This window comes from Macrotis lagotis, chromosome 1, assembly GCF_037893015.1.
Source record: "Macrotis lagotis isolate mMagLag1 chromosome 1, bilby.v1.9.chrom.fasta, whole genome shotgun sequence".
NCBI lineage: Eukaryota > Metazoa > Chordata > Mammalia > Peramelemorphia > Peramelidae > Macrotis > Macrotis lagotis.
This window is the reverse complement of record NC_133658.1, coordinates 344,131,514-344,147,087: the sequence shown is the minus strand read 5'-3', so window position 1 is coordinate 344,147,087 and position 15,574 is coordinate 344,131,514. Positions and strand designations below refer to the sequence as shown.

Here is a 15,574-nt window from a genome sequence, read left to right as displayed (position 1 = left end):
AGTTGGATGACATGATAGAGACAGGACAGCAAAGCTGGGAATAATGGAGAGAGCACTGACCTTGGTTTCAAATTCTAGTTCTGCTATTACTAGTCCTGTGACCTTGGGAAATCTTTTTTCCAGCCCTCAATTTCTTCAGATAGTAAATTGGAGAACTGGCTTCTGAGGTGACCGCTAAGTCCTCCCAGCTTTAATTCCTGTAATCCTAAAGATAAATTAATATACTTTCCACTCACTGCCTCTATATGTTCCTCTCTTCTTTTTACTGGACCCTGATGCACTCCCCCAAGCTCCATACCCCTGGGCAGAGGCAACTCAATGTAATGATAGGGTCAAGTCAAATCAATCAACATTTATTAAATACCAGTCATGTGCCAGGCCCTGTGCTAGTATCTCACAGAATACAATATTTGTAAAGCCCTTAGCATGTTACCTGGATCAGTAGGTATTTAATAAATGCTTGTTTCTTAACTTCTCTTGTCATTGCTCTGGGAAGATCTCTTTTTATCTTTCTTTGCAATAAGAAAATGCCCTTCATCTCTCAACCAGATACAAGTCATTCATAGAACCATACTCTCAGAAGAGGAAGGGACCACAGAGGGCATCTTAATCCATCTCATATCTGCCTAGGAATCTCTTTTTGGAACAAATGATCAATTAACTTTCGCTTGAGCTTTTCCACTAATGGGAACTCACTGCCTTATAACTATTCCTTATACCCCTCAGCACCACTGCTTTTGGACAGTTCTTATTTTAGGAACTTCTTTTCCTTGAGGTGAGTTCGAAATCTGCCCACCTTCAGTTTCCATCCAGTATTCTCTGAGTTTAAGCAGAACAAGTCTCAATCCTCTACAAGAAGATAGCTCTTCTTATCCAGACTTGAACTTGTACTTTAGCATATCCTTGACCCTTCCTGGTCAGCAGGTAAGTTAGAGTAAGGGAGGGTGGGTGAGAAAGCAGAGAGCTTGGGGGACTTGAAGGAGAAAGTTCTTTCCGGTGTTGGGGAGTGTAGGAAGCTCTGAACTGAGAATAAACGTCACCAACTTCACAATCTTGCTTCAGGCTGACTTGACTCTATGTCAGCCTGAGGGGAAGTTCCATGCTTGCTGTTTCATTCACCGGACAGGGAACCAACTGCCCCTACCAGCGACTCCAAGGGAGAGATGGGGGGAAGTGAATGATGGAATAAATAAGAGTCAGTTGTAGAGGATGAAATGGGAAGTCCTGACCCCTTTGGGGTCAGTGAGACCTCCATTTCAGGAGAGTAACTTGTTCAATTTTTAAAAATTCTTTTAAGTAAAAGGGAAGTTTGGGGTGGGGTGAGAACTTCCTCAGCGATCAAGGAAGTTACCCCATTCTTGAGGTAACAGGATCCGATGACAGGACAAAGATGAGAGTCCTTTCATTTTCTTGGGGGCTGGGCCCTAAGCAGGGGAAGGTTGGTTAGGGAGGCCAGGTTCTATGAACACAGACTGAGCTGACACTGTTGGGCTTCTCTGGTCATATCTAGAGTCCTTTAAGATTTACAAGACATTTTCCTCACAATTACTCTATAAGGTAGGCAATGTGAGTTTGCCAACTTCATTATCTACATAAATGTTAGTTGTTATTGTCATTACTGATATATCATTCTTGTCTTAATGAAATTATTACTATAATTTCATTATAATTAGAATATAATGATTACAGCATCATTATTGCATCCTGAATTAAGTCCAAACTTCTCTCTTCCAATCTAAGGACTTTCCATTATGTCAGTCCATTCTAGCTAATCAACTGTATTTCCCTTGTAGAGCAGCTCTCAGCTCTATCCTGGTAGGAACCTTCACTACCTCTGAAAACACCAGGTCCAGTGGAATGTAGAGTACCTCAAGACAAGAAATGTTTGTTCTTTGTCTTTGTCTCCCCAGCATCTAGTACAGCTCCTGACTTAAAATCATTGTAATGCTTGCTAATCAATTGATTCCCACCCATGCTTTTCTTCATGCTGACTTTCCCTTGAACATCTCAATTTCTCTGTCAAAATCCTATCCCTAATAAGTCCCACCTATTATAAGACTTTCCTAACCATATCTTAGTAACCCCTTCCCATTCCTAAGATCTAATTTTGACCCTCCATTGCATTAAGTTTAGCATTATGATTCTGCCCTATCCTGTTTTTCACATGTGATTCTTCCTAATCGTCTCCATAACTGGATTATGAACATCTTATGGTCAAAAAAACCTTATTTTTTCCTTCTCTTACTCCTTTCCTTCAGGGAACTGCACACTGGGCCAAATACATGAAAAGTACTCAATGAAGATTTAGAAGGTTCTGGAGTGTGGGGTATATGTGTGGTACTTGCTCCTGGGGAGGATGCTGGTGGAGCTTCTGAGAATTCTGAGCTTCACTAAGGCTAGAATTTAGGAGTTCAAAGCTACATTAGAGCTAAAAAGCCAACCCAGCATCCACACTAATTTTGGTATCAATATAGTGATGGGGTGTATTGGGGAGGGAGGGTTACCAGGCTGCCTAAGAAGAGCAAACTAGCCCAGGTCAAAACTCTCATACCAGTCAGTAATGGGATCAGGCCCATGAATGTATTCAACCAGGGTGAGACAGGAAAATTCAGTCTTCTCCCTCCACCACCCCCCAAAAGATCAAAAGCTAAAGAAGGTCAGAGCTAGGAGAGACCTTTGAATATAGAATATCAGGGCAAAATATAATCTTAGAACAAACATATAACATGGCATATCAGAACTAGAAGGAAATTTAAAGTTCAAAGGGATTCCAGAGATCATTTAATCCCAATACTTGCAATTTACAGATGGAGAAATCACTTTCCCAATGTAACACAATGAGATGGTGGGAAAACTAGGTATAGAACCCAGGTCTCCTAATCTCTAGACCAAAATTGTTTCCACTAATCTCAATTTCTTCATCTGTAAAATAAGGGGACTTTATTAGATCATTCTGAAGATCCTTCTCAGTCCATATTCCATGATTGTCATTGAATTCCACCTTGGGATCCTATATAAAAATCACCTGTAAACTTTTGTGCAACAGATGGTGAGTGAAAACATCTTTTAGTTTTTATTAACTATAGGCTATTCCCATCTTCTATAGATTTCCTCCTTTAGTGCTTTCTTTTGGTCCCAAGGATACCCTGAGGCACCAAAAATATAAGCTCTTGGGCCAGCTAGGTGGATAAAGCACCGGCCTTGGAGTCAGGAGTACCTGGGTTCAAATCCGGTCTCAGACACTTAATAATTACCTAGCTGTGTGGCCTTGGGCAAGCCACTTAACCACATTTGCCTTGCAAAAAAAAACACAAACAAACCTAAGAATATAAACTCTGGTAGGTCCTGGAAAGTTGGAGGGGCTTTGGGACCCCAAGATATATCTGTTATTCAGCTTTGCTTATTATTGTTATTCAGTTTTATTATCTGAGGATTGGCCACCAAAGGATGGTTCTTTGGACCAAAGTAACTCCTGAACCCAGATTCAAAGGTTTGAAAGAATCAGAGTCTGTATCAGGAGGAAAAAAAAAATCTACATTGATGAAATAATGAATTCTTGAAAGTCTTGTAGGTTTTTCTATAATTCATCTTCCTATTGGGATGGATAGAGGGTTGTCCTGGGCTCTATTCAATCTGGCCCTGTCCAAGCAGTATTTAATGTTCCCCCTAGTAGCTGCTACCTTGTTCTTATCCAGTCTCGGGGCGGGGGGTACCATCCCTCTTTCCCAGCTGCCCTAAGCGAATGCAAGCTGGGAAAGAAGATGGTTTGTTTAAGGAGTTCTCCCTTCGGCTCCCTGCTTCCCCACCAAAAGGACAGTATCAGGTTGGGCTTCTGAGAACCTATGTGGGGTGGTTCCTAAACTGCCTGACCAAGGACCAGAGCCATAGGCCCCCTGCTGGCAGAACTCAGTTCTGCATAGGCACTGAAGCCCTAAACTAGGAAGGGGCTAGGGAGGCAACTAGAGCTTGACCATCTCACTATTAGGACTAGTCTCAGTGTTCTTGCTCCCTTGCCGGATCTGGATTCAAGGGTTCCCTGGGGTATGTGCCTCTTTCACTTCCTCAGAAATTAGTCCCAGATCTCTTTTCTTGAGGTACCCATTTCCTCACTAAACCCCGACACACCCAGCCCCCACTTCAGGTTCTAGGAACATTTTAAAATGTTCTGCCTTCTCTGAGTATATAGATCCCAATATTTAGAACTGAATAGGACCTTAGAGATTATCTAAAACAGACATTATTAACCATTTTGTGTCTGTTGGACTCCTTTGGCAGTTTGGTGAAAACCATGGACTCCTTTTCTGAATGGTATTTTTAAATGCTTGAAACAATATCCATATGATTACAAAGGAAACTGAAGGATAATAAAAATAAAGATATAATTTCTTTTCTCATTCAGGTTCAAGTACCCCCCTAAAATTTATTCATGGACCTTTAACTCTTAACCCCTGATTAAGAAGCCTAATAGTCCAGATCTCCCATTTTACAGATGAGAAAAATGAGGCCCAGAGGGGTTAGGTTACTTGTCCAAGGCTACTATGTAGTAAATTCAAATCTAGGCCCTCCTCCTCCAAATCTAATTTTCTTTTCATTTCACCACATCAAACCTTACCCAGTGAAAATCTCCCAGGACGCTTCATCCCACATCCCAAACACAGATACTGTTGTCATAGCTTCATCATTCACACACTCCATATGGCCCCAGTATATATGTGTTGTAGGCGAGGTTCTCACAGGTAGTTGTCCTCTCCTTCATCAGCTCTTCCCTGACCCCCCTCTTCCTCCTCACTACCCTCATCCTCTCCCTCCTGTGCCAGGGCCTCAATGTCATGGGTGATGCCAGTGAGAATACGATTGAAAGCCTCAGCCTCTGGGCGGGGAGCTCGGCTGTCATAGCTGCGTACAGCTGAGGCTGATGTGGAGCTCATGCTTCGCTTGATTCGACCAAAGCTGTCAGTGAGTATGCCACCTTCTCGAATGCCCACACCCTCCAGGAAACCTTCAAAGTAGCCGATGTCCTGGTCTGGGATAAAGGGTCGCATCCCTGTAGGGGCCAAGAGGCAGGTTTGTTATCTTCACTGTCTCTTGTCCCATACTTCCCAGCCAAAGGGGGAAGTCTGAGCCTCTGAATCATCACACTTCATATCTTCTGCACTATGTAGAGGGAATGACTTGAGAATTATAGGGTTATAGGTTATAGAAGTTAAAGATCATAGAAGAGGTCTTAGGCTTCCAGTCTAACTCTCTCATTTAATAAATAAGGAAGTTGACATCCAAAGGGTGTCACTAGTAAATGGCAGATTGCAAAGTTGAACCCAGGTCCACACAGACTTCAAATCCAGTGCTTTTTTTAAAACATTGCTATCTCTCTTAGAGCAGGTGTTAGAAAATGAACTAAGGTAAACTTAACTCAATATACCATTGCTTTCTGTGCATTGACTAGCAAGATCCCCCACATAAATAGACTTTTAGTACATTTATTATGTTACTAGAGGAAGCTCTAAAACAGTAGATTGTGTCCTTAGTCTTATCTCTTTCAACATTCTGCATAGGCTTCTTACACACATCATGGATGCTTAATAAAGGCTTACTGAATTAGATATAGGAATGCTTTTCTTATGATGGTGATGCTAGTGATAATTATATTCATTGACTGATGGTGATAATGGTGCTAATATCTAGAGAGTTCAATAAATTTTTGATGAATTGAATGGTGATGGAAAAAGGCCAGGGATATATATTAGGAAGATAGTGGTATTGATGACACTGGTGTAATGGGGTGATAATGGCAGATGTGATAGTGATGACCATGATTATGGTGAGAGGGATGATGGTGGGGAGAGATAATGGGGCAGTAGTGAAGACAGACATGGTGATGATGGAATAAGATCCCATAGGAACCTTGTGATCATCATGTCTCATCCCTTCATTTTATGGAGGAGGAAACTAAGACTCAGAATGAAATGATTTGCCCAACATTATATGGAAGAGCTGGGTTTTGAACTTAGTTCTTTGGGATCCATATCTAGAATTTTTGCCACTATGCCACATGATGGTAACAGTAGTAATGGGGATGGGAATAGTAATGATGGGGGTGGGGTCCAGGTCTGACTCTTAGAATAGGAGGAGGGTTTAAAGGAGGCTCACCCAGGAGAAGGAACTTCCTCTTGTCCCCATAGAGTTGAAGAAGATGCCCACAGTATTCCTGCACAGACAGCCCCAGTCTGTATTCTCGAAGCAGCAGAGCAAACTGCTGTATCTCAGGTGGTGACAGCTTATTTCGCAACTGTGGGGAAGAGCCAGGAGAAAGACAGAGGACAGACCCACTGGGGACTATGTATTCCACAGGGTTTGGTAAAGCTTATGGCAAATATGCCTGCTGGAGTGAGGACATAGGCAACACAAGGGGCAAAGGGTACTCTGGAAAGGGGACTGGATTGCAATCTCAGGGCTCTGTTAGAAATGTTTGGGGAACATGGCCCCCTATATCCCCTCTCTCACTTGCTTCCTAGAGAATGAGGGAGAGGATAGAGGATCAGGACAGAACCCATATCTCTATCCTCTGTCCTATCAGAGGACTCTGTCCATTGGGGGGTTTGGACATAGGAGTAAAGCAGGGATCCCATAAGGTAGGAGAGGATGTAGACTTCCAGGGAAGGAAAGGGGCAGATGGAAGCTCTCACAGGACACATGGAGGAAAGAGGCAGAGTTTTCGTAGAGCTTCACAGGATGTGGTTATGTGGGAGGGGAAGAGATATAAGTAGAGAGGGACATAAATGGGTATGGGGGAGAGTGGGGAGAAGCTGTGAGTGAGAAGAGGCTTTCACAGAGTACAAAAATATAGAGAGGGTCAGAAAAGAGATTAGATGAGCTTGGATAATCTCCAGACCCTGCCCAGGTCTTACCGTCACCATATAGTCCTGTAGCTGCTCCAAACCCAGGCTGCTGCCATCACTTTCACTGCAGTGAGAGCCCTGGAAGGAGGGTGTGGATGTTCCACTATAATAGGCTTCAAAGGTGTCGTGGGAACTGTTACTGGAAGGTACAAACAGAGGCAGATGTCCTGACTTACTCCACCAGGTCCTCCCTGCCTTGTTGACTACTCCCCACTCCATCTTCCCCCTCTGCTGGGATCCCTTCATCCCAGTGTAGTTTCCTAGGGGGTCTACCAGATTAGTCAGTCAATCAATAAACATTTAATAAGCAGTACGTGCTAGAATAAAAAGAAATACAAAAGACAGCCTAAGCTATCAAGGAGCTCATAGTCCATTGGGGGAGACAACATGCAAACAACTATGCACAAACATGTTGTGTACAGGATAACCTGGAAATAATCAACAATTTAGAATTTAGAAGAGAAGCATCACATCTCCAACATAGATTATGAGCTCCACTGGGGCAGGAATATTATATATTTTAACTCAACTTTGCCTCTTCACCCAGGGTCCTTTACATAGCAGGTACTTAATAGAAATCCCAATGACCTGAGGAGATTGCTCAGTTTTTTGAAAGCCATCTTAGATTTTCAGTCTGAGCCTTCTCCTCTTTCCCCCTCCCTTAGACAGACAGACAGACAGACAGACAGACAGACAGACATACACACACACACACACACACACACACACACACGCACACACAGAGATGGTTGTGAGGGGCTGAGCCAGTGTTACATTTTCAGTGAGTATTTACGCTGCAGAAATCTACAAATGCTGTAAATCAAGGCTTGATTTATTGATTATCTAAACTAAAGAACATCTTAAAATGCAGATTAAACTTTTAAGTCTATGTACATATAATTTTTTACCCTCTGAGAGCCCATTTGTTAAATATTAACCAGCACAGCACTGGTTGAGAGTGACAGTGACATTGTTGATGATAGAGGATTCGATAAATCTTCGATGAATACCATTGAATAGTGCTGGTGTATGCACGTGGGGGGGATTTAGTTACTGGAATGATCATAGGATCATGGAATGAGATCTGGGAAAAACTTTAGTCTAATTCTCTCATTTTGTCGTTTAGGAAAGTACATCATACACTGCTGATCAGAGACTGTTCCCCAGATGCAATCTCATCTTTAATCCAGAATCAATGGATAAATTTTAGACACAGAGAAATCATAAGTACATCACATATATCAAGGATAATTCAAAATAATTTCTCAATTATATACAGGGTTAATCAATCTATCCCATCGAAACAATGTAAAGACTAACAGACTGCCTTCTGTGGGGGGTGGGGGGGAGAGAAGCAATATTAGGGGGAAAATTGTAAAATTCAAAATAAATAAAATCTTTTATTAAAAAACTTGGGGTAATATAATTGATATAAGGTAATTGAAGATTAATAAATGCTTATTCAGTGAAAAAAATTATATATACAGGCTTAAAAAATTCACTGTTTGAAGGAAGCTCAAATGTAGCAGAAAGGACCCTGATCTTAAGGACAAAAGAACTGTGTGCCCCTGGAACAACTCTTTCTACTAATATGATGTGATACTTGTTGATTGGTGTGGATAATTTGTGAGATGACCCTATGTTACCTTGTGCTTACTTTGTGCTATAGTGGAAAGTGCTGGATTTGGAGTTGGAAATAGTTGGATTCAAATGCCAGCTCTTCTAGCTATTTATTATAAGATGATAGATAAAGTTCCTCTCAGCTCTTCTATTTATTACAATTGTTAAAATCCCTCCTAGGTGTTCTATATACTGCAACTGATAAGGTCCTTTCACTTTCTCAGACCTGTGATCCTGTAGCATGTGTAGCATTGGATAAGTTCCCCCCCCCACAACTCCCCTCCCCCCAGGTCTCAGTTTTCTTATTGATCAACTAAGAACACTGGACAAGATGAGCTCTAGTCTTTCTAGGCTTGACTTTCTAAGATCTGTGTCTAAGTCCGCTCTATTCAATGAGTTTTTGCTTAACTTATGTTTTACATCTTTCTATTTTTTGACTTGGTAGGTTTCAAGCCTGTTAGGTGATAGCTGAGCATCTTTAGTTTCCTCAGCATTCCCCACATTGTCTAGAGCCAAGCTAGCACACAGCAGAGACTCAGTCAGGGACATCCTTTTTGCCAGATAGTGTGAAGAATTTCCCAAGGTGTCTGGGGTATCTACTGGGTGTCTGGGGTATCTACCAGGTGTCAAGGAGAGGGATGGGGATTGGGCTGGAGTCAGGGGAGGAGAGCAAAAGTTCTGGTGGAAGTTGGTACTTACAAAGAACTGCAGCAACTGAAATCAGCATCATAGCCATAGGTCCCATCTGTGCGACAGCTCTCACCTTTGTCAGAGAAGACAAAGCAATATTCCATCATTTTCTGGGGCCTAATTCCTTCCCTCCACTGGCCCCTTTCCCAGATGGTATCATAGGCACCACTTCCTAATTCCTATACTCATGAAATTCTCTGTCCCTTGATAATAAGTTATTTTTTTCCTGGCCATCTAAAGTTTACAAAGAATTTTGCAGAGTTTTTTTTTTTTTTAAAGTACAGTGGATTAGGTAGTCAAAATATTGTTATCTCCATTATACAGATAACGAAACTAGGGAATCAGAGATAGGAAAAAGACTTACCCAGGATCATGTAATTAGTAAATGTCAGAATCAGAATTTGAACACAGATCTTCTGCCTCCAAAACAATCATGAAATATAAAGAATCTAGTGGTGTTTAGGCTAGAGAAGAATAGATTTGAGAAAGAATGGGGATAGGACCTCTCCATGAGTTAAAAAATCTTGAAAGTCATCACCAGATATAAAATTGTTCTTTGTGGTTCCAGAATCAGGAACAGTCAGTGGAAATTACAATGAGGCAGATCTAGGGCAGAAATAAGGGGAAATTTCCTTAAAATAGGTTGCCTTAATTAGTAGGATTCTACCTAGAGTCATCTAATCCAACCTCCCTGATTTAGAGGTGAAGACACAGAAGCCTGGAGAAGTTCAGGACTCTAGGCTCACATAGGTCATACCAAGAAGACATGGGATTCCAACCCAGGTTGTTTGTTTCCAGCGAACTCCCTGTGACTGGAAGTGTTCAGACTGGGCAGATAACCCTTAATCAAGGATACTGTAGAGGAGATTCTTTCGAAGGACAGCAAACTGATCTGAAGACCTCCCATATCACTTTTAACTTTGGAAGACTATAATTCTAATCTTAGATTTTACTCCAAAATTAAACCTCAGATCCTGCCAAAGGAGGAAGCAGGTATATTCCTTCTCCTCTTGGGTATCTCCCAATATAGCACTCAGGGCAGGGTACACAGGAGGGAGGTGCTCAGTAAAGATTTCTTGATTAGTTGATTAAGTCTGGAGTCTTTCAGGACCAGGCTCTCTGGCTCCTCAGTTTCTAGCTCCATTCTCCTTTATCACGATCTACCTTTTTCTTGGTCCTCCAACTCTTGCATGTACAATCAAACTTCTGGCTGAGTTGGGGTGTGAAAAGACTGGAGAGACAGATGGAGTCTAACCAAGTTGCATGACTCATTTGTCTGCTTCTGTACCAGTTTCCCCCCACAGCATCTAGAGCAGGGCTACATTCAATGGAAGCTTATCCAAAGAGACTGCCTCCTCTGACTAATATTGGCCAAGAATTTTCACCAGGAACAGAAAAGAGGAATATGGAACAACAGTTAACTACAGGGACAGAAGAAGGGATCTTTGCTCAGGCTCCAAGTCTTTTCTCTGTCCTTCCTCCTATTTCTACCTGCTGAAATCCTTTCTTTACCTCAAAGTCCAGATCAAATGCTTCCACTACCCCCCAAGCCTTCCTTGACTTTCTCCCCAATCTCTAAAGATGAAAGTTACCGCTTTCATTTAATCTTATTGTATCTTGTTCACACCCCACTTGGATACTTATTATTAGAGGGACATTTGCGTGTAATAGGAAATTACTGGACTTGAGTCAGAAGTTCAGGTTATGAGTCCAGAAGCATAGCATCCCAGAGATAAAAGGAACTACAGAGCTACTTGGTCCAGTAAGTAGAAGAATAGATATTCCTTCTATGCAGCCAACAAAGAACTATCCAGCCTCCACTTAAAGACCTTCAGCGCTGGGGGAGGCATTACCTTTCCAAGTAGCCCATTCTACTTTTGGACAGCTATGATTATTGTCAAGGGGATAGCTAGGTGGCGCCAGAGGGTGGAGTGCCAGCCCTAGAGTTGGGAAAACCCTTTTCCCTGACTTAAAATCTGGCCTCAGACACCTACTATGTGACAAGTCACTCAATCCTGTTTGCCTCATTTTCCTCATCTGTTAAACGAACTAGAGAGGGAAATGGCAAACTACTCAGCATCTTTGCCTAGAAAACCCCAAATAGGGTCACAATGAGTCAGACTTGAAAAACAACTGAACAAATTACTGACAAAATTTTCCTTGTATGGTTCTGAAGTCTATAGTATGTAGATTATTTACATTTATTTACAATTATGATCTCATTTGAACCCCACAACAACCCCTGTAAGGAAGGTATAGTTATTTTCCCAATCCTACAGATGAGGAAACTGAGGCAAACAGGGATTAAATAACTTTCCCAGGATTACACAGTTAGTAAGCAACTGAAGCCACACAAAATCAGGAAGATAAGTTTTCTGAGTTCAGTCACACTCTCTAGTGTACCCCCTGACTACTCCTTTATTTTTTTAATTTTTATTTTTTTTTTTGGTTTTTACAAGGCAAATGACTTGTTAAGTGACTTGTTCCAGGTCACACAACTAGGTAATTTGAATCCAGATTTGAACTCAGGTCCTACTGATTCCAGGGTCAATGCTCTATCCATTGTGCCACCTAGCTGCCCCTTAGCCTCCCTTTTATACAGAGAGGGTGCTGAATAATGTTTGGAGGGAATTGATGGATGAAGAATAGTTCTCTTGTCCTTGATTTTTCTAAAAGGTAGCTGATCTGTACTCCCAAGTTAGATTCTCTGACCTGGATTCAAATTTTATCTTTGAATCTTATTACCTGTGTGAGCCTGGTCAAATCACCAAACCTCTCTAGGCCTTATTTTCTTCATCTGTAAAAATGAAGGTTTTGGACCACAGAGAGGCATGATGGAGAAGAGAATAGTACTTCGGACTTGGAGTCAGGAACACCTGATGCTGACTAGCTGTGTGACCCTCAGTCCCTTAATGCCTCTACATTTCAGTTTCCTCATCTGTGAAAATAAGGAGGTAGATTGCTTGATCTCTTGAAGTCCCTTCCAATTCAAACTTCTCTGATCCATTTGGGTTATTTCATTTTGGTTCAGGGACAAGTGAGAGGAGAGTGACACTGAAGGAAAGCTGCCTCTGACCCAGGACTCACTGCGGCTGATAAGCCAGGGCCGTTCAGGGGTGGAGGTGTAGTGGTAGCCAGCCCGATCCACACATTCGATAGTTTGGTCACCATAGATGATCTGGAAGACCTGGCAGATGAGAGCACAGGATTCTTCTGCTGCATCCTGACCGCAAAAGAGAGGAAACATTAGCAACTGAGATTAGCTCTAAGCTGGAGTATGGGGATACTAATTTGAGGACTGGGCAGCTCTAGCAGTCTAGAAAGTGAGGGAGGGACAAAGTGGGGCTGAGAATAGAGCCCTGGGCCAGAGATTCAGTAGACTCAGCTTTTAGACTTCCCTCATTTTTGGTGTTTTTCCCATCATTTTTCCCCTCCCTGAGGGAAACTAATTTCTCCTATTTGTGAAATGAGTGGATTGGCATGTATGATATCTCTAGACCCTTTATAGTTTTAACATTCTGTTTTACATTTCACATAACATATGTAACATTTTTAACTGGTTGTAACATTCTTCTCTATTCCTCTCCTTTAGCTACCTTGAATATTCCCTACAAAGAGATATTGGATGGAGCCTAGAGTCTCAAGGGCTCCAGAGGAGAAAAAAAAGGTTTTTTCTCATACTGGGTTTTGACCACCAGGTTGGGGATATATTTAAAGCAGGCTCATTCTTTGAGGGAATCCCCTTTAATTACAGTTATCCCTTTCATATTACAGGAGTTAGGGGTGTGGTGCCCCATGATCTCGAAAATCCATCTAAAATTTTTTGGCTCTCCCTTTATATCAGAGAAGTCTGAATTTTTTCTTTTTCTATTATGGAGTACTTATAATACTTATTATAAAATTTGGATTGATATTATACAATATTCTATCTGTGTCTATCATCTATGTATAATGCATTTCTTAGTTTTTAAACTTTTCCTGTATCATCTGCTGGTCTTTGTTTGTCTAAAAAAAATTCTCATTTAATTTCCTATACTGACCCATACTATATTGAACCATGATTGGGAAAATCATGATGTAGAAGAGATAATTGTCTAGTCATTGTTTTCAGTACAGTTGTGATAGAGAATGAAACTTTGGGGGCCGCTCAGCTATAATGCTATACCACTGTCTTTTCTCTCTACTTGTAGGCATCTTCTTGTAGCCATCCTAGTCTGCCTGGTCTATCAGAATAACTGCTTAACCAATCTTCTTGCCTCCAAATCTCTCCTCTTTTCAAACTGTCTTTTCTGTGGTGCTAGAACTATTTTCCTTATGCATAGATCTCTTCATGTGACTCTTCTATTCAAAAATATTTAATGGCTCTCTATTGCTTCCTAAGTAAAACTCAGACTCCTCACCTGACATTAAAAGTCCTACCTTTCTAGTCTCTGAATACTCATCTTCTTGCATTCTATACTCTAATCAAACCATAAAACTTTGTCCCTATAATGTACCCTGTACCTTCCCAACTTCTGCACTCTGTTTATACTATATTTAGAAGGTACCTGTGTCCCTCACCATTTGAACTATTGAGTCTTTACCCACTTGTTAAAGAAATCTTTCCTGATTCTCCCAATTCGTAGTAATGACCTTGACCCTCAAGACTTCAAATTGCATTCTTCACCTCTCTAATGGACTTATTATATAATATTTTGCATTAGTTTTTTTTGGTTTGTATCATAAACCCTTTTTAGACTAAGAGTTCCATGGAGGTAGGGACTAGACAGAGTATTACATTTAAAATCAGAAAGACTAATTTGAATCTTGAGCAAGTCACTTAACTTCCTTGAAAAAAAGATTCCTTGTCTGTAAATTGGGGATCATACTAATTACTTCTTGGTTTATTGTACGGGTCAAATAGATGCAAAGTGCTTTGTGAACCTTAAATTGCTATAGAAATGAGTGTTTAAATTTTGTATTTTCCTCAGTTTTCAGTACACTGTACTGCAAGCAGTTGGTGCTTAATAGATGTCTGTAGAACACATTGTAGTGGTGAAGGCATAGTAACAAAGGTGGGAATGAATAATCAAATTTTGATACATGAAGATGATGGGATATTGAGTATAGTAACAAACAATGAATATGATGAATACAGAGAAGTATGGAGAGACTTGTGAACCAATGTAAAGTGAAAGTAAGCAGAACCAGGAAAACAATATACATAATAACTACATATTGAAAAAGGAAACAGTAGCAACAAAACAATCAGAACTAAATGTTGTAAAATTATAATGACCAAGTGGGGCCCTCAAAAAGAAATGTGGAAATGTACCTTCATTCCTTCTTAGCAGAAGTAGAGGATTATTGGTGGGGAACCTTGAATTTAATGTTGGATTTGGTTGATATATTAGTTAATTTTGCTGAATTATTTATTTCTCTTTTATTAATTCTTTGTTATGAGACAACTGTTTGGGGAGGGGAAAGGATATATTGGGGAATGCAGATGATATAAAAATAAAAGATATAAATGAGTTTTTTTTTTTTCAAAAAATGTCTGTTGAATTGAAATTGAATGAATGCTGTGACCCAGACTGGGGTTCTATGACTCTCCAAGGCCATAGCTCTTTAATTCATCTTGGTTGAGAGGCCAACTCACCCTATTGGCAACTGCCAGGATGATGAGGTTACAGTAGGCATCAGGGCTGGGGTCCTGAGGATCCAGGGGATTGAGACCAGGTTGTCGACGCTCCCAGCTGCCACCACTGAAGGTCTGTCGACGCTCCCAGCTGCCTCCAGGTTTGCCCCCTTGCCGCAGTTCCCAGCTTCCTCCAGGTTTGCTTCCCTGCCTCCGCTCCCAGCTGCCCCCAGGTTTGCCCCCCTGCCGTCGCTCCCAGCTGCCACTGAATGTCTGGCGCCGCTCCCAGCTCCCAAAAGCCTTGCCCATGGCCTTCTTCTCACCAGCACCTTGCTTTCGTTCCAAGCTGCCCCCACCACCTCCAGTGACACGACCCTCTGTGCCTCCCCATGCCATCCTCCAGTCCAAGCTGCAGATAGTATGGCGTCGCTCCACACCACTTGAAGGTGGTCTAGGCTCAGGACCACTGCCTGTTGACCTCTTCTCAGGAGTCATGCCAGTCACTCCAGTCTCCCGCCTGCCACCAGGGCACACATCCAGGCCAGCAGGCACTGGATCCACACCCAGACCTAGGAGAGTATGAAAGAATGATCACATGCTCAAGACTAAATGTTAGAGCATGGGGAAGAAAAGGACATGTCACCATTCAGAACCTGTTGGCACCTGATGCCAACAAGATCATTCTTTCTTTCTTTCTTTCTTTCTTTCTTTCTTTCTTTCTTTCTTTCCTTCTTTCTTTCTTTCTTTCTTT

General features: G+C 41.6%; 1 protein-coding gene across 3 annotated transcripts in view; it reads right to left on the bottom strand.

Annotated features, from left to right (window-relative positions):
- Window positions 1–211: 211 nt before the first annotated feature.
- CCM2L (CCM2 like scaffold protein) overlaps window positions 212–15,574 on the bottom strand; it is a 29,014-nt gene continuing 13,651 nt past the window's right edge. For all 3 annotated transcript variants that reach the window (XM_074211855.1, XM_074211856.1, XM_074211857.1), the window contains 6 exons: window positions 14,845–15,392; window positions 12,294–12,429; window positions 9,216–9,279; window positions 6,906–7,035; window positions 6,148–6,286; window positions 212–5,044 (listed from right to left, as the gene is read on the bottom strand). In XM_074211855.1, the coding sequence (XP_074067956.1) occupies window positions 4,731–5,044; window positions 6,148–6,286; window positions 6,906–7,035; window positions 9,216–9,279; window positions 12,294–12,429; window positions 14,845–15,392 (1,331 nt within the window). In that variant the 3' untranslated portion in view covers window positions 212–4,730. The remainder of the gene's footprint in view (window positions 5,045–6,147; window positions 6,287–6,905; window positions 7,036–9,215; window positions 9,280–12,293; window positions 12,430–14,844; window positions 15,393–15,574) is intronic.